This window comes from Lathamus discolor, chromosome 5 (genome assembly GCF_037157495.1).
Source record: "Lathamus discolor isolate bLatDis1 chromosome 5, bLatDis1.hap1, whole genome shotgun sequence".
Lineage (NCBI taxonomy): Eukaryota > Metazoa > Chordata > Aves > Psittaciformes > Psittacidae > Lathamus > Lathamus discolor.
Window position 1 is genome coordinate 112,334,112 of NC_088888.1, and position 19,009 is coordinate 112,353,120.

The 19,009-nt window shown below is 44.1% G+C and overlaps 1 protein-coding gene across 1 annotated transcript in view; it reads left to right on the forward strand.

Moving 5' to 3' along the window:
- NRBP1 (nuclear receptor binding protein 1) overlaps nucleotides 1-19,009 on the forward strand; it is a 43,391-nt gene that overhangs the window by 16,009 nt on the left and 8,373 nt on the right. Inside the window, exons 3-7 of the mRNA XM_065682086.1 lie at nucleotides 289-411; nucleotides 800-901; nucleotides 991-1,080; nucleotides 1,589-1,629; nucleotides 2,944-3,038. Coding sequence (XP_065538158.1) covers nucleotides 289-411; nucleotides 800-901; nucleotides 991-1,080; nucleotides 1,589-1,629; nucleotides 2,944-3,038 — 451 coding nt within the window. The remainder of the gene's footprint in view (nucleotides 1-288; nucleotides 412-799; nucleotides 902-990; nucleotides 1,081-1,588; nucleotides 1,630-2,943; nucleotides 3,039-19,009) is intronic.

A 19,009-nucleotide genomic window follows, 5' to 3' on the forward strand; every position in this document is an offset into this window, starting at 1 on the left:
TTTGGGTATCATAAAAGGAAATTCTAAGGTATTGTTGCCAAAAGCAGCTTTTACTACAAAACAGCCTTTGTGCAAAAGTTTTTCCTCAAACATGCCCAGGGCTTGCTGTTCACATGGCCTATTTGGGTATGTCCCATTCCTGAAATGCATGTGCACAGCCCTGTCCTGGAATGCTCATTTAATTAAAAGTTAATGAGCAAAGCTCATAATACTCAAATGAAGGATGTGTGGTAGTGTTCTGGTCTTGCTGGCTTAGAACTCTCATATGTCTTCATCCTTCCCACACAGGTGAATCAGCGCAATGTCCCAGGGATTGACAGTGCCTACCTGGCCATGGATACAGAGGAAGGTGTGGAAGTTGTTTGGAATGAGGTTCAGTTTTCTGAGCGGAAGAACTTTAAGCTTCAGGAAGTAAGTTGACCTGTTTCCCAACAAGATGTGAAAAACACCTTGCACCAGGGTGGGATTATAGACATTGATGACATTTCATGTGCATTATTGGCTGGATTCATAGTGCTGTGATGCTCAGATGTACCAAATTCAGCTTAAGCTGGCCTGGGCAGAAAATGCAATGGAGAGCTGTTGTGCTATTTCCCTGCACCTCTTGTGTTCATTTAGTCTTGGTGATCAAACCATGCTCAGCTCTGGTACAGTGTAAGGTGAAATCTGTTGCTGTTGTTCTTAGCATGGGAGTTTGAAGTATACAGTGTTGTTGAAAGGGACCAAGACCCACGAAGAAGGTAAGATATGGGCTAATGCAGTCTCTGATATGACATGTCTTTGTCTTTCTGATATTAAGGAAAAAGTTAAAGCGGTGTTTGACAACTTAATTCAGCTGGAACATCTGAACATAGTGAAGTTTCACAAATACTGGGCAGATGTGAAGGAAAATAAAGCCAGGGTAAGTAAAACAAACAGTTGAATTTTCTCACTGTATGTCCTGTAGGTTATACAGGAAGCAGAAGGTAATGTCTCATACTGCCCCAACAGGTGATCTTCATCACTGAATATATGTCTTCAGGGAGCTTGAAACAGTTCCTGAAGAAGACAAAGAAAAACCACAAAACTATGAATGAAAAGGTAGCTTTGTCATGTGTGCCTATATTCACTTAATGTCATCAGCCTTTGGGAAGGTTATTCAGCAGAGGATTCTGATGAGAAGACAATGTGGTGATAGCAAGTGGCTGCAATTCTGGTTTTATTACTGTAACTAGTTCAGTTGCAGATTCTCTTGGACAGCTGTCCTGTGCTGTTTGCTTTGTTTCCAGCACTTCTGCAGTTTCATATGTATGGTGTGAGAGGCATGTCCCTTTCCATGTGTGCGTACAGGAGAGAGGGAAGAGGTCTACATGAGAGGAGCTAGGAGGGGAGGTGTGTTTCTCGATCCATATGAATATGTAGAAACTAAACTGAGCATGGGAGTGCTGATCCTCTTAAGTTCTTTATTTCCTACCTGCCTGTACTGCATAAAATTTGAGATGTCACAGAATGTAGCATATATTCCTTCATATGAATGGTCTGTGAATCACAGAACTATGGATTAGTTCCTCATCCTTGAATTATTTTTATTCTGTCCTTGTGTCTGTAGGCCTGGAAGCGATGGTGTACCCAGATCCTCTCTGCTCTCAGGTATGTGAGTTACCAGTCTTGCTCTCTAGCCATCTGTTTAAGGGTAGCCCCTCTTACGCTAGAATACTAAAAGCTGTAAACAATACATACTGCCAAATATTAGCAAACTTCATGGAACAGAGCCTGGAGAGTACCTTCAGTCACCCAGCCTGATTCTTATCCCAGCCACAGTCTGCAGAGTGTCAAGTGCACTTCCTATAACAATCACAGAGTCTTTAGTTAGACAGTATTGAAACCTCCAAAATAGAGAAACAGGTGCAATATAGGTTTTAGATCGAACAGCTGCAACTGATTGTGAGTATGGGAGTTGAGCATCAGGGAACTCTCCAGAGTATCCAGCTTTGTAGTCTGGATCCAACAGGATGTTGTAGAGAAGTCTCGAAAGAAATCGCATTCTGTGTGTGAGGAGTGAGGAAAACTTTTTTAGCCTTGGCTAACTGCAGTCCTGTAGCATGCAATGGATTCGTAATTCTTGTGGTGTGATATTGTTAGAAGTACATGTGGCTCTATACATTTCATGATGATGCAGGTCTTTTTCCTGCTGTCTTGGTGCAACCCAGTTGCATACAATGTGGGGTTTTTGTTTTGGATTTAAAGACTCTTCCCTATCTGAGCAAGAGTTGGTATGTAGTTAACAGCAGCCTTGGAAGAACAATAACCCAAATGTCCAGCCATGACTGCCACTTCATAGAGAAAATTCTGTTTTCTAAAGAAAGCATTTGGCTAAATATAGGTGTTGATAAATAGCTGGGATTCTAATAAGCTTTTCTGGGAGCTGACAATCCTTATTTTTGCTGGCTCCTAATATAAACCTAAGCAGACTGAGGTGCAAAACCAGGTAGCCTCAAGTGTACCTGGGACCCCAGCACTGAAAAGCTTTATTTGTGCCAGCTGAAAACATGACCAGTCATGTTTGTACATGACTGTAGGGTCAGAGTAAGGCTCTGATGTTTTTGGTGTAAAACACCAGTGGTTTCGGCACCCACCTAGCGGTATTAGGATGAATGAAATAGTTTCTTTAGCTCTGGTACCCTGGGTTTCTTGGGAACTGATCAGAGAAAGCTTTCTGTTTTCCCCCATGTTTTAGATATTGTTTGTTAGAGAAAATAGTTTAATTTTCAGGATTCCCTCCTAGCCTAGAGGCTCATGTACAGTCACTTAATTGTACCTCACTACTATTGTAAGTCCCTGGCATGTACCCTTTGCCCTCTTGTTCTCTTCTGATGCTTCTTGAAGCAGGGAAGGGATGAAGGGAAAGATTTCTGGCTTTAGCCTTGGTGCTTTCCTGACCAGTGCTCTGTTCTGTATCTCTAGCTACCTCCACTCCTGTGATCCCCCAATCATCCATGGTAACCTGACCTGTGACACAATCTTCATTCAGCACAACGGATTGATCAAAATTGGGTCAGGTAAGGCTTTGGAGTGACCTTTCCCCGTAAGGCAAACTGCTCAAACAGAAAAAGGCATCTAATCCTGTCAGTGTTGACATGATAAGCATGTATGTACACATGTTGCTCCATCTCTGCATCGGTTGTTCCAGGGATTGGTAGTAAATTTAACTTTTGATTGGACTACCTTCAGGTGCAGGAAGGAGTGATACTGGATACTCTTTCTCCTGTTAGCCCCTTTCTCATTTTTTGGTCTCAGGGGACCCCCTGAGAAATGGTGCTGAAACTTTCAGGTTTTGTATGCACCTTATCCTTGGATTCATCTGCTCTGCAGTCTTTTTTGTGTTAATATACACAGAGTTGTGAAACTTTGAGAGCTGTCTGGAGAGCTGTGTCCGCTGATGCCACATGAGTACTTGCTGTTGCAAACACAATCAAGCTTATATGTTCTGGCTGAAGCAAGCTACATGTCTTGGCATCCTCATCCAGCATCCCTCACTTTGGCCTGGTCTTCAGGATGCTAAGTTTGTTTTGGGCCTGTTTGGCAGAAACTGTGCCCTGTTCAGGCAGCCACCTTGTGCTAAAGTGTTTTATTTCCTAAGTAAGAAGTAATTTTTCTGGCATGCAGTGCATCCTTGCATACTGATTTGTTTTTTCACCTTTGCTGTTCCTATGTCTCTAATAATATGTCTGCATTCACGATGTGTTGTGTTGTACTTTGACATAACCTTCCAAGTGACAGTTGATTATCTGTTTTCCAGCTTCTGCAAGTATTCTCAAACCTGAGGACTATGCACTTGCTGTCCTGTAGGCTTTTGTCTGTGTGTATTCTTGGTTTGATGCTGACCATGTACAGGAGAGAAAGCTGTGCTTCACTTGTCATCTAAAAACAGATGCTCTTCTTAAATTGTAGACCTCTGTGACTTTTCATCAAAGAACTCTTGTGCTGTCTCTTTGTTCCAGAACTGGGGCCTCTATACTCTTTAACAAACCTCTGATACATGCTTGTATGCAGGGAGACTAGTTCAGGGCAGAAGGAACACTCAGTTCTCTATCTGCCTGTAAATTTGATGACTCACTCTTCACGCAGGCTGATGACATCATGGGGTTTGCTTTGTCATCTTTCCCCAACTTTGTCCAGGTGGGAGAAATTTCCAAGAGCTGTATACATCTGATACCTGTATGTCGGCAAGCACAACTGGCTCCTGGCGTTCAGTTCAGGCCACTAATGGGAAGCTGATTGTAGACTTGAGTGTGTAAGAGATTCTTCTCTTCCTAGTTTAGCTTAAAAGTATTATATAGCTGCAGTCTTTCTGATTGGTAGCCAGCACTTTGTCAAAACAAACTACTTGAAGCTGGTGTCTAGAGCCCTGTCTTTTTACCAGAGAGAAGTTATACAAATCAGCAAAGGTAACATCTCAAGAGCATTCAGGCTCCCAGTGGTGCCCTTTAGAGGTTGTCTAGAAGAATGTTGGCTCTTGAGCATGGGTTGCAGTTGCCTCAATAAGCTTACACCTTTGTGCGCTCTCTCCAGTTCCATAGAGCTTTGCTTCTATTAGGCATGGTGGGAGGGACAGAGGCAGTTAGACAGAAGTGTTCTGTCAAAGGCTAATGGGTAGCTGTGTGCTGTAACAACTGTAACCTCAGCAGGGAGAGGACATACGCTGGGATCGTGTATGTGCAACAGTGCTTAACTACAGTTGTTCCTGAGCAAATTTTCTCCACAGCTGTAGGCTGCCTTGCTCACCTTGTGTTCAGGAATGAAGTGATTTTTCTGGGAGATACTGGTCCTTAAATAAAAAAGGAAGTGAGCGTGGGTGGACTTGTGGTCAGGAGTCCTCTGGATGTGAAAACCATGGCTCCAGTGCAGGGTGGAATTAAAATTGCCGATGTTGCAGAAAGCATTCTTAGTCCTGTAGTGCCCACCCAACTAGAAAAGTCAAAACTGTGTCACCAGAACTGCTGGCTGTATTTGAGCTTGAGATTTTCTAGTACTGCTGACTGCAGTAGCCTGACAGGCTATTCTCATGTTTGGGCCCCTAGAGCAGTAGTTGATTTGGGGTCACTGGCAATGTTAGGCCCATGTTTATTACTTCTAGTAGTTAATTCTTACAACTGGCTGGTATCTGAAAACTTTCCTGCATTTACTTAGAAGTGGGGCAGTAATTCTCATGGATTTAAGGGCAACGATGATTCAGTGCACTATGATCTGCTCTTTGATACTGTCTCTGTCCCTAGCACCATTCCGAGCTATGTTCCTGAAAGCTCCTCTTTCTCTATTTCAAGCAAAGAGAATACTTGCTGAATGTGGGGCAAAATCTGGGGTTAGGAAGCTGCTACTGTTCTTCAAAACGTCCTTCTGTCTGTGAGGTGAGGAAGTGCTAGACAAGTATTGCCTGTGACTTGTGTCACAGCAGAAATGGCTGGTACTTGTTCCTGTAACACTTGCTTAGGTGTGGGAGCAGCTCTTTTGCCTGTCACTTCTTACTGCTACTTCAGATTGCGGAAGCATGTGCACTAGCAGGACTGACCACTGTTTTCTTATTCTGCATGAAATTCTGGATCAGTCTCTTGTTTCTAGAGCCATCTGTGCACTGCAGGTAGAAAAGAGATTGGTATTAGGGTGTTGCTGTTACTGTTGCACTGTTTTGGAAAGAGGGATGAAATCTTTATATGCTGGGCGTCATCTGTGGAAGAAAAAGGGAGTGTGAAAGAGGGAGCACTTTTCATACTGCTTAAATGCAAAAGCCATTCATAATCCATTAATTTGCTAACTGTTTTTTTCTTTTAGTGCCATAAAATGCAAGGCTAGTAAATTCAGGGAGGAAAAGCGTCAAGTGATGAGCTTTGTGGGATATGTGATAAGAAAGATGCCTGCAGTTTTTAAACTTACAATGGTGTTCCCAGAGTGTGGAATGTTCCAGCTGCTTTCTGGAGTTGCGGTCAGATGAAAATGTTCCTTGTGAGAGGTCCAAGTTGTTTTCTGTGTGCTCTTCCAAAGGACTCACATGCCAACACCTTGTTTCATCTGTGCATATCTATATTGTCTAACAAGTGGGCCTGCTAAGGGAGCATTTGTAAGATGTTTTACTGTTACATGGCAAAGGTACTCTGTAAATGAGAACAGTGTGTTCAGACAGGGTGTTGGATGCTGCCGCTTGCTTGTGTTAAGTGATTTTGGGAGATGTTTCTTGTAATTCTTAATGGGAGTGTAAGAACCAGTCATAAATGGAAAAAGGTGATGGTGTTGAATTAAAATCCGTTGGGGCAGCTCTTGGAGTGCCCCAACAGAACTGAAGCCTCAAATTGGAGTGTCTTGTAATGTCTTCTGGTGCCCCTGAGGCATGGCAATGTACAGGCATGTGCCGAGTGAGACTTGCAGTAGCACAGGAGGATGCTTAGTGTTGTGCTAGTATATTTGCAAATAGTCGCTCTAGGCACTTGGCTGAGGTATGTGCTTTACTGCCTTCAACATGCCTGACCTTTTAGATTCAGTATATATTTAATTGCAGTCAGTCCAGAGTCTCCTTTCTGTTCCAGGCCAAGGTGCCAGGAGACTTGAGTCTTACTTGGTCTTAACTCTGCTATTAAATTATGTGGACATGTATGTAAGTATGGGTTCTGCTGCCCAGATCTGTGCTTGGATATAGAGAAAGGTAGCTGTCTGCAGAAGAGGGTGCTAAGTGACACTGGAGCACTCAACAGACAAAGCAGAATTTCCAGCTGCTTACCCTCAGAGTTGGCTGTAATATTCTACTTGGTCAAAGGTGTCTTGTCTCCCTCACCCAGTCTGGTTCTCAATTAAGAAACACTTGTATTTCTTAGATAAATTTATTTTAAAAAGGTGGCTGGAGGCAGGGCCAGATTCTCAGTCTTGTCCATGTTTTGGCATGATTCTGATCTAGCTGTCTCTATCAATGTTAAGTGCTTGCTGTTTCATCAACTCATTGACTTCTATCTTGTTTTACTTCCCGCTTACGGGCTGCTCTGTTTCCAACAGTCTTTCATAGGATATTTGCTAATGGTGAGCAAACTTCTCCGCTCCTGTGATGTGATTATCACTATATATGTAATGTACATTATTTTATTTGTGTGTGTATGTATATATATTTATATATATATATGTGTGTGTATATCTATATTTGTAACACACAAACATACACACTCTCTAAATTATTTATGCAGTGTTCCCTTGCTCTAAGGTGGCTGTTATGTAACATTCCATGGCTTAGATGCATCCCACTTTGAGACCCTGCATTCTGTGTTGGGATACAAACTGTTCCTCATGCTCTCAGCCACAGCCTTACAGAGAGGGAGCACTGCCCTTTGTGAAGTCTGCTGGTTGTTAGTTCTCTTCCTCTCCTTGTTCTTAGAGTGTGCTAGCCCATGGACTCTAGTGCATGCTGGCTCCTGCATGTCAAGCCAAGTGGATGCATTGCTCTGAGCTCTTTCCAGCTGAACTTTCCACATACATTAGGCTCTTTCCTGCTACTGCTCTGCTAGACTTGGCTGGGCACCAAACTTGGACTAGCCTTTGCTTTGTGCTTGGCTATCCAATTGCTTGCTTGTAGTTTTAACTCCTTAGATGTTTTGTTTTTAAGATGAATGTTTTGGTGAATGTGTCTGGCTCCTGATGGCCAGGGAAACATCCTGTTCAAATAAGTCCATGATTGTGAAGTAAGGTTTACTGTTTGCTTCCCCAGACAAAGCTCTATTTTCAGGGTGAATTGCGCATATGAGGAGGGCATTGGGCTGGGGTGGGAGGTAGAGAAGGACTCAAGTGCTACAATTTGTAGCCCTATTAAATAGAATGCTGCATTTACCCTTTTAAATAATTCTTTATTTTTTGTCATCAGGGTTGTTCTTGATTAGGAGGGTTAGAGTTTGTTTCTACTGAGTTGGGAACCTACTAACTGTCAGCTGGAAGTGGTGGGCCTGTCCAAACGGGCTGTGTGCCACCTTAGTGTTTGCAGGAGGAGGATGTGGTGGGCTGCTTTGCATCTCCAGCAGAGGAGAGACTCAAAGAGCAAAGTCTTGGGATCTTTTGTAGCTGAGGGGGAAGGTGATGTATTCAGGGCTTGAGGCATTGAGAGGGCATATTCCCATGGGGATAGCTTGTTTGCCAGAGTGCTGTGAGCTGGGCAGGTTGGGCTGTGACAGTTACGTACAGCAGACTGCTTTTGTGGCATAAAAGGGGCAGAGGGGCACACCAGCAGCGGTCTGACTGTTCCAGTAGCAAGCCCACAGGATGGGAACAGGATTGTGCCTGGACTTCAGTGTGGGTTCAGTTGCCTTGGTGGCAACAAGGCTTAAGACCAGCAAGCCATTTCTTAGAAATCAAGTTACCACTGCAAGTAGCACTAGAGACCCTCATTCTAGCAAGGCAAGAAGGGCCTCAGCCAGTGGTCTCCGGGCCTAAGAGGGTGCTGTGGTGTCTCACTTGTGTTGAAACAGCACCAGGTGGCCTTGAAATACTGAGCTTTCTTGGCTGGTTTCTTGAGAACTTGTTTTAACAGTGATGTCTTATCAGTATTCACTGTTCATATGAGATATGGAAATTGTTTAATCCTTAGATCTTGAACAGTGACTTGGGTTTGAAAACAGTAAATATAGGGCTTCTGTTTTGCTTGAGTGTTGGCCTCATAATGTGAGTGACATGCTTTCATGACTATTAACTATTTTAGTAATTACTTCACTCTCTTGGATTTTGTTACCTGTTGTTTAAGGACTTGTTATGCTGGTTTTCATATCCTTAATAGACACTTGTGACAGTAGGTCATTTAGAAATAAAATAGGGGTTACTAGAGTAGCTTTGATATGGCTTTGCTTGTTGTTGGTTTTTTTTAGACTAAGACAAGTGTGGTTTAGAGAAAAAACCACGGATAGTTGAAATGAGCAGACATAGAAAAATCTATCATAAAAATGGAAATCTTTCACCCGTGTTTGCATTCATTTAGGAAGATTTAACATGCATTTATGTTATTTAGCTTCTAGCCATTCAGTTTTATGTGTGAAGTCAAGCACATCCTCTACCAAGCCAAACATTCCAGTTTCTTAGAAACTTTGCACTAGGATAGGCTTTCACAAGCAGGGGAAAAGGTTTCTCTCTGGCTACAGGTGCTGCAGGGAATGGGATCTGACAGAGGAATAGTTTTGAGTGGAACTTCTTTTTCTTCTTTCTTTTTTTTTTTTTTTTCTTTCCCAAAAATGGCTCAGAAAGGCCTAAGTGGTAGCAGGTCACTTATATCTTCAATAAAGGCTTTGTCTCACCTTGGTCTCTGCTGTCTTTGAGAATCTCAGTGATGTAAAAGCCTGTCATAAACTGAAGATTTTTCATGTTTGAACTGTTGTTGAGAAACTGAATAAACACTGGAATAGCATGAGGTTAATTTCTAATTGTAATAAATTGTCAGGCATCTCATGATTTAGCTGCTGTTAAGATTACTGGAGTGGCAAAATGGTTACCAGAGACCTGCCTTGATTTTTGTGTATAAGCATGCACCTCAAGGCAGGAGGAGCAGTTATAGGTAAGTGATGATCAATGGGCTTTGAATTGATGTGGCTAGGTTTTGAAATTTCAAATAGCACCTGACTGAATGTGTTATGATTTTATGTGGTTTTTGGGGAGGGTGTTGTTATGTTTGGGGGGGGGTTGAGTCCAATTTCATGATTAGAATTGGTGGTTTTGGCCTTGTTGCAAAGTTACCGTGTGGAATGCATACTTAACAGATTTGGCTCCTGCTATGGCTTGATGGTAATAAAGTCTCATTTTAACTTTGCAGAAGGCTTAAAAGCTGGCTCTTGCTTCTTGTGCTTGCCTTCTTTGCTCAGGATGCTTTTGTGCTGCTGTGAGTCATCTCATTCATGAAAACACTAGCAAACAACTGTCTTCTAGACTGATTGTCATTTTCAATTAAATAGGATCTTCTGAAAAGGTTTACATTTCCTATTTCAGTGTTCCAGGTTATGAGAATGTGCCTTTTCTGTGGTCAGATTTATTCTTTTTTGTGTTGTACTGAAAGCAGGTGCCTGCTGCTTCAGCTCTGCTGGATTGTGGGTTTTTTCTCTGCCTTTATGCGGATTTTCAGGATGTGTCAAGGGACACGTCTTATTGTTGTCTAGGACTTCATTTACCTGTTTTTAGTATTAGTATGGCAGTTGAGTATGTCCACTCCTTCTGGGGCCCTTTGAAGGCATGTGGAACATCAGCATTTTAGAAGGCTTCTTCCTGATGGTTCTTGAAAGATCTCTTTAATATAAACTTAGCAAGTATTTACATCCCCATGTATGTGCTCAGGGCTAACCTTCTGTGAAACCACTTCTGCAGATCAGGACATGGGGATCCTGAGGGACAGCAGGCTGACGGTGAACCAGCAACACAAAAGTGGACAATAATATCTTAGGAAAGAGCATTGCTGGTGGATGAAGGGAAGCGATCCTTTCTTTAGCACTGGCAATACAACACCTGGGGCACTTTGTCTAGATCTGAGCTCCACAGTACAAGACAGATATGGACTTAATGGAGAGAGTCGTGACAGGGCCACGAAGACAATTGAGGGACTGTACCATCTGTCCATATGAGGAGAGGCTGAGAGAGCTGAAGCTGTTTGGCCTGGAGAGAAGGAGCCTCAGAGGGGTCATTTCAGTATTATAAATACCTCATGGGAGAGAATGAGGAGGAGGGAGCCATCCTCTTCTCTATAGTGCCCACTGATGGGACAAGAGGCAAGGGGCACAAATTTATAGAATGATAGATTGGTTTGGGTTGGAAAGGACCTTAAGATTATATAGTTCCAACCCCCGAACCATGCCTGTTTTAGCTGACCCTGCTTGAGCGATGGGGGTGAGCTGCATTCTCAAGGGGTCACTTCCAACCCAGACACTTTTTTGTGATTTAGGCCTTGAGGCATGTGGACCAGACAGCGTTTTCACTCTCATTTCTGCTTTCAGGGGGTGAGCTTTTCTGTTTAAGTGTTCCAAGGCCATTTGCACGGCTTCACTTTAGCATGTTGTGAAACAACAGTAATCAGACATGCGAAGTTTGAAATTCAGGGAAGTTAAACTTGAAATACTCAAACTTGTGGGCCCTAATTGCATTTTAATCAAATATGCATTTATACTGGTCCAGTCTGAATTGCTGTTAAGCAAAGCTGCTGCTTAAAACATAACTTCCACAGTCATGTTTCTGAGGACTTCATCAGTGTATATCTTCTGGCAATAAAAGATTCCCCCAGAGTAGCTTGGTTCATAGCATTCCAGTAAATGTCTTTTTCTTGTTTTTCTGATTGCATGTAATTCTTGCACTGTGATGTGAGGCTACTGCAGGTAATTATTGCCCTGCCATTTCAGTTGAGAAAACTGAGTGGCAGGCCTACTGCCCCTTCATCTTTTTTATATACAAACTGTGTTGCAGTCAGAAGATGCAACCCAAGCAGGGCCTCCTGTGCTCTGTAGGACCTTTGTTCCTTGTGTCTATAACTTAGAATTTGGCTTTGTGTGCAGATTTTGAATCTCTCTATGCACTTTGTTCAGAATGAAGTTGTTTTTATCATGAACTCATTCAGATAAAGTGCTAATCATCTGTTAAGTCCCTGCTTAAGACCCTGCATGCTGCCAGGATTGACAGGTACTTGTAAGATAAGTCCTCTTTATCTGTTCTTGTGTCTATGGTCTTCCATTTCCTGCTCTGCCTCCTCCCACCTTCTGCTTCATGTAATGGATGTGGTCAAACATGTAAGTTTAAAACTTACAGTTTTTTATTTAAACATAAAAATGCCACCCACTGCTTCACAAGTCTAATGCAGGATGTTAATTTTCCTTCCTATCATTCATTCGCATGCCTTCATAGATACACGAGTGAACAATGTGCCCTTGTCATAAAGGCTATTGATATCCTGGAATGCATGGGCAAAATACTGCTAGTAGCTCAAGGGAGGGGATCCTTCCCCTCTGCTCAGCACTGGTGAGGCCATACCAGGAGTGCTGGGCTCCCCAGTGCAAGAGGGATTGGCAGAATGGTCCAGTGAGGGGCCACCAAGGTGGTGGAGGGACTGCATCATCTCCGCTGTGGGGAAAGGCTGATGGAGCTGGGATGGCTCTGCCTGGAGCAGAGCAGGCTCTGGGGGATGGAATCCATGTCTGTAAATACCTGCAGGGAGGGTGCCAAGAGGATGGAGCCAGGCTCTTCTCAGTGGTGTCCAGTGACTGGACCAGAGGCAACAGGCGGGAGCTGGACTGTAGGAGGTTCCCTTTGAACACCAGGAAATGATTTTTCATTGTGAAGGTGACACAGGCATAGGTTGCCCCACAAGGTAATGGGAGTCTCCATCCTTGGAGCTCTTCAGGGGCTGCCTGGACATGGTCCTGGGAAACTGGCTCTGGATGTCCCTGCTGGAACAGGCAGGTTTGGACAAGCTTGGCCTCCAGAGGACCCTTCCAACCTGAACCATGACATGATTTTATGATTCTGTATTGATTTCTGCTTAGAAGGATAGCTCTCTGAAAGTACATGAATTTTTGTATGATACCAGCTCTCTGTTGCAAGTACCACTGGTTCTGCTTCAGCAGAATTTTCTGACTTAAAACGTGGGCAATGTTTTAAGCAGCGATCAGTTCTACTACTCAGAAACAATGTCAATGGATGTGGTAAGCATGAACATGGATGTAAGCAGCTGGGGGCTGTTATGTAGTGAACTTTTCATATACTGAACTTCTTTGCCTCTTCATCTCATCAGATATTCAACTGTTAAAATAATAAAATCCTCTTTCTTTTGGTGACTCAGTGTTGCAAATAACTTTGCAAACACTGTTTACAATTCCTGATACAGATCCGCAGGGCTGTAGGATGCTTGTATTCTGTGATTAACTTAAATATGCCCTGCTTTTCCTGTTTGACTCAGTGTTTAATGGCTGTGTGCTGCATTTCTGTTTCCAATGGCTTCCCATTAGCTTATTTTTCTAGGCTTTGACCTCCCTAATAAAAATGCATTTGTCATCTTTGTGTGCAAATGAAGTGAACTGTGAAATGTCGTGTGTTCATGCAGTTTTATACCCTTTTGCAGTAGTGAAAATGTCTTGAGTATGAGTGCAGGAGATAGCAATGTGGCCTCATACCTGTCCTGGCCCTGTGGTCACTCCTTCATAGCGGCAAACAGATGGTCTTGTGTTCAGTTGATTATTTTTGTGTCCCTGTGGTGCTGGTACAGTGCAGCACAGGTAAGGTGGTTAATCATCCCCTGTTGCTGGATTGCATAGCAAGCCTGGGACTAATCTTAAAGGTTAGTTGCTGATCCTTCTTGCTGTCATCTTGTCTTCCTCTGCTTTCTAAGCCTGCTGAAACATGGAGTATGGTGTAGTTGAGCACTTCACTAGAAGAGTGTACTAATACGGTCTTGCTTTGGAGAATGCTCAGATATTTGCAAGAGACCAAGTGTTTCAGTGGCTACTTCAGGAGGAAAGGAAGGACTGCCTTTTGTGCTTGCAGGGAGGAAGTGCTGAATGCAGAACAATGTGGGTGTGAACTGGACACAGGACAAGAGGAAAATGTCTTCTGCAGCACGTAGTGTTTAAAAGGGCAGTTTGTTGGGCAATTTGGCATCTCTGCTAAAACCTGCCACTGCTGACAGTTGGGAATTAATACCACCAAGTTCATTCTTGGCTGACTCTCCTAATGACTGATGGGCACTCTGAGCTGTCCATTTACCCTGGTGAGCTCCTTCCTCTAGCATGTCCTTGAGGGTTTGAGAAGTCTGCAAGCTTTGCAGGTTCCTGTAGTAATGGTAATTATTTCTCTTTGTTTTTATTGTCAGATTGATTTCAGCTTGCCAAAGGCAAGTTGCTTGTCCTACCTTTTTTTGTGCTTCATGTATCTTCCTGTCATCTGCCCTGCATGACACCATATTTGGCTGAATCCTTTTCTAATGTTCATCTTTGCTTTGCTGATTCTATGCCAGACTGATCACTCATATAGTTCTGTCTTGTAGTTTGGCCCTTGCTGTCGTCTACTCTGTGGCTGAGAAAGCCATGTTCATTGTTAATGTTGGTGATCAGACTTTTCTTTTTAACCTTTGTTACTTGTCTTGCTTAATATAACTGCCCTTAGCCTTCATGCATCTGATCATTCACAGAATTAAATCATCACTAGATAGAGCAGTGAATGGCAGCAACCATCTGCAAGTCATTCAGAAGAGCTTCTGTCAGAGGCATATTAAAGTGTGTGTTCTTCTCTTGTACAGTTAAGAGCTTGTTTTAAAATGTATGCTCAGGCGAAGCTCCTCTCAAGCCTCTGTCTGTGCTAAATGGCTTGTGTACCAAGGCGATGGACCTACAATAGTGACCAAACCAGACCAAACCAAATGTTTCTTGTCCCAGCTTCTGAAACACTATCGCAAGATGCAACAACACTTTTGTCTGCCTTGCTTAACATTCTGACAGAGAATTTTTCAGAGTTGACTTCAGTAGCAGCTTGTTGCTGTCACAGTGATGAATGGAACAGATGTGTGTCTGGCAAAGCTGTCTCTGCTTTGCCCTAAGGCATACAGTGAAGAATCTGGTGGTCTTAAGCCGTTGCTCTACTGTTGCATTGCTTCAGCTTTGCAATAACAAAGCAAGGTTATGCATGTGACTTTGAGCCAAGTTTCACGTGAGCTGTGATATAAACTGCTAGAACAGGAAAGAGGCTTGCCAAGTGTGGCTAATCAAACAGAGCCAGGCTCTGCAACAGTGGTAGAAAAACATGTTTGAGAATTCCAGTGGGACTGCAAGTTCAGGGGCACAAGGACCAGAATGTCAGAGGGGACAGGTCCCTTGGTGGCCTACAACAGCTAATTCAAAACTGACTTTCTTTGTGTGTGAGCTGGAAGTTCCTTCAGACAGCGCAAGCTCAACTCTTTCCAGAAATACCTCTGCCACTGCAATATGTCCACAGGACCTGGATGCAGAGAAGCTTATTATCAAGTCCTTAATGAGGTACAAACAGCTATCATAGATAGAGGTTGGGCTTCCAGAGGATTTCATTGACTTGCCTTTCTGGTATAGGAGTGACTATATTACATCACTGGCTAAGGTTTCTGTTGATAATAACTTTCGTGATTGATCACTGCCTCTTCCCTGTTCTTAAATGGGGCCCAAGAGTAAAGGACAGAATGGCTGGATAGTCAATTAGCCCTTGCCATCCAACATGCAGTAGTAATAGTCTTTGAAGACACATTGGAAAATTAAGCTAATCAGAACATTGTTTGGAAAATTACTTTACACTTGACACTTGGAGACCTCATAGCAGCCTTCCAGTATCTGAAGGGGGCCTATAGGGATGCTGGGGAGGGACCCTTCATCAGGGACTGTAGTGATAGGACAAGGGGTAATGGGTTAAAAATTAAACAGGGGAAGTTTAGATTGGATATAAAGAAGTTCTTTCCTGTTAGGGTGGTGAGGCACTGGAATAGGTTGCCCAGGGAGGTTGTGAATGCTCCATCCCTGGCAGTGTTCAAGGCCAGGTTGGATGAAGCCTCGTGTGGGATGGTTTAGTGTAAGGTGTCCCTGCCTATGGCAGGGGGGTTGGAACTAGATGATCTTGAGATCCTTTCCAACCCTAACTATTCTATGATTCTATTTTGCTGATGTTTGGCAGGACAGCGTTGTCCTTTGTAGTACTGTGCCAGAATTCCTGTCTGAGGACATTGGTCCAAAACTTGATGGTGTGTGCTGAGTTTCTGCAGTGCTGGCACTGTTCACACAGTGAACTACCTCTCTCTCAGGGCAGGCCTTGCTGCCTCTGCCCTTCTCCAGGGGTCTGGCCCTGGTCAGACAATGGGGCTGCAGGATCTTCGTAGTGGTTGCCAGACCTCTGACTGTGCAGAGTTATGCAGCTGAAGATGGGTTCCTGTTTATTCTTACAATCCATTGTACTGATGAGAAAGGCAGAACAAATAAAAGACTTATTTCATAGAATCATAAAATAGTTAGGGTTGGAAAGGACCTTAAGATTATCTGGTTCCAACCCCCCTGCCATGGGCAGGGACATTTCACACTAAACCATCCCACACAAGGCTTCATCCAACCTGGCCTTGAACACTGCCAGGGATGGAGCACTCACAACCTCCCTGGGCAACCCATTCCAGTGCCTCACCACCCTAACAGGAAAGAACTTCTTTATATCCAATCTAAACTTCCCCTGTTTAAGTTTTAACCCATTACCCCTTGTCCTATCACTACAGTCCCTGATGAAGAGTCCCTCCCCAGCGTCCCTATAGGCCCCCTTCAGATACTGGAAGGCTGCTATGAGGTCTCCACGCAGCCTTCTCTTCTCCAGGCTGAACAGCCCCAACTTCCTCAGCCTGTCTTCATACAGGAGGTGCTCCAGTCCCCTGATCATCCTCGTGGCCCTCCTCTGGACTTGTTCCAGCAGTTCCATGTCCTTTTTATGTTGAGGACACCAGAACTGCACACAATACTCCAGGTGAGGTCTCACAAGAGCAGAGTAGAGGGGCAGGATCACCTCTTTCGACCTGCTGGTCACGCTTCTTTTGATGCAGCCCAGGATACGGTTGGCTTTCTGGGCTGCGAGCTCACACTGAAGCCGGCTCATGTTCATTTTCTCATCGACCAGCACCCCCAAGTCCTTCTCTGCAGGGCTGCTCTGAATCTCTTCCCTGCCCAACCTGTAGCTGTGCCTGGCATTGCTCTGACCCAGGTGTAGGACCTTGCACTTGTCATGGTTGAACTTCATCAGGTTGGCATCAGCCCACCTCATAAGCGTGTCAAGGTCCCTCTGGATGGCATCCCTTCCCTGCAGCGTATCAACTGGACCACACAGCTTGGTGGCATCGGCAAACTTGCTGAGAGCACACTCAAATCCCACTGTCCATGTCACCCACAAAGATGCTAAACAAGGCCAGTCCCAACACCGATCCCTGAGGGACACCACTCGTTACTGGTCTCCAGCCGGACATTGAGCCATTGACCACAACTCTTTGTGTGCGGCCATCCAGCCAGTTCTTTATCCACTGAGTGGTCCACCTATCAAATTGATGTCTCTCCAATTCAGAGACAAGGATGTTGTGTGGGACAGTGTCGAACGCTTTGCACAAGTCCAGGTAGATGACATCAACTGCTCTATCCCTATCCATTGGTTCCGTAGCCCCATCATAGAAGGCCACCAAATTGGTCAGGCAGGATTTCCCCTTAGTGAAGCCATGCTGGCTGTCACCAAGCACCTTGTTGTTTTTCATGTGCCTTAGCATGCCTTCCAGGAGAGTCTGCTCCAAGATCTTGCCAGGCACAGAGGTGAGACTGGCTGGTCTGTATTTCCCTGCATCATCCATTTTCCCCTTCTTGAAAATGGGGATTACATTTCCCTTTTTCTAGTCTTCGGGAACTTCACCTGACTGCCATGATTTTTCAAATATGATGGCCAGTGGCTTAGCAGCTTCATTCACTAGCTCCTTCAGGACCTGTGGGTGGATTTCATCAGGTCCCATGGACTTGTGCATGTTCAGGTTCTTAAGATGGTCTCGAACCAGATCCTCCCCTGCAGTGGGCCCAAGGTCTTCATTCTAACAGTCCCTGCGTCTGCCTTCCAAGACTTGGGTGGTGTGGTCAGAGCATTTGCCAGTGAAGACTGAGGCAAAGAAGTAATTCAGAATCTCAGCCTTCTCCAAATCCTGTGTAGCCAGTTCTCCCAGTAGCTTCTGGAGGGGGCCTACATTGTCCCTAGTCTGTTTTTTATTTGCTACGTACCTATAGAATCCCTTCCTGTTATCCTTAACTTCCAGAAGAACTTGCAGAAGGAATTTGTCTTCCACCCAATCGAGGAACCTCCTGGATTGCTTGTGTCATGCAGTACCGTTGTTCCAACAGATGTCAGGGTGGCTGAAGTCCCCCATGAGAACAAGGGCCTGTAAGTGTGAGGCTTTTCCTGTGTCTGTAGAGTGCTTCATCTGCAGGTTCCTCTTGATCAGGCGGTCTGTAACAGATCCCCTAAGTAGTGTCTCCCATTGCTGTTCTCCCTTTAACCCTGACCCACAAACTCTGTAAACTGCTCACCTGTCCCCAGACAGAGTTCTGTACTCTCCAGCCTATCCCTAACATAAAGGGCAACTCCCTCTCCCTGGCTGCCAGTCCTGTCTTTTCAAAAGAGCCTGTAACCTTCCATTCCAACACTCAAGTCATAGGAGCCATCCCACCATGTTTCTGTGATGCCTATTATATCATACCCCTGTAGATGTGCACACATCTCTAATTCCTCTTGTTTGTTCCCCATGCTACGGGCGTTTGTATAAATCTTAAGATTTTATAAATCTTATTTTATATGCCCAGATTGGGCAGTTAGTTCCTGGTAGTCAGAGGCTGTCATGCATGCAGTAGATGTTAGGTTTACCAGGGTTCACAAAGCCACCTATTTGGCAGTTCTTGTGTACTGCATGCTGCACAAAGACACCCAGTATTCTATTAAAACAAAAATAAAAATTCAGACTTTAGAGCAGAAGGGTTTCTGAAGTCTTTCTAAAGCAGACTCTGTTGCAAGAAAAACAGGGACAAAGTTATAATTCATGTAAACAGGGAACAAAACCCATTCGGGATCAGCAAGATCCTGTGATGCATTACACCCTGGTCCTTGGGGGAATGCCAAAATCTTAATGGTATTGGATACTCTGAGGAAAAATCTGTTCTTGGTCACAAACAGTGTTCAGGTGGTTGTGCATCTGCAGCAATATTGTGTTTCTGGATGTGCTCAGTTTCTGTCCCTTTGTAGGACTGTAGCTGTCCTTATCTCTTCTCCTCATACCCATCAGTGATATGCTATAGATTTAGGCAAAATTAGTTCCTGCAAGCCTCCAGCAAAAGTTCTGGAAGCCATGTATGCCTGGTGTGTGTGTGGTGGGTGTGGGTTTTTTAAGGCAGAATGTCATTTGACATTAAGTTGTTTGGTTTTACAGTGATGAATTGTTCTTTTGAATAGAAAAGAATAAATTACTTGGAGGGCAAAGGGGCCA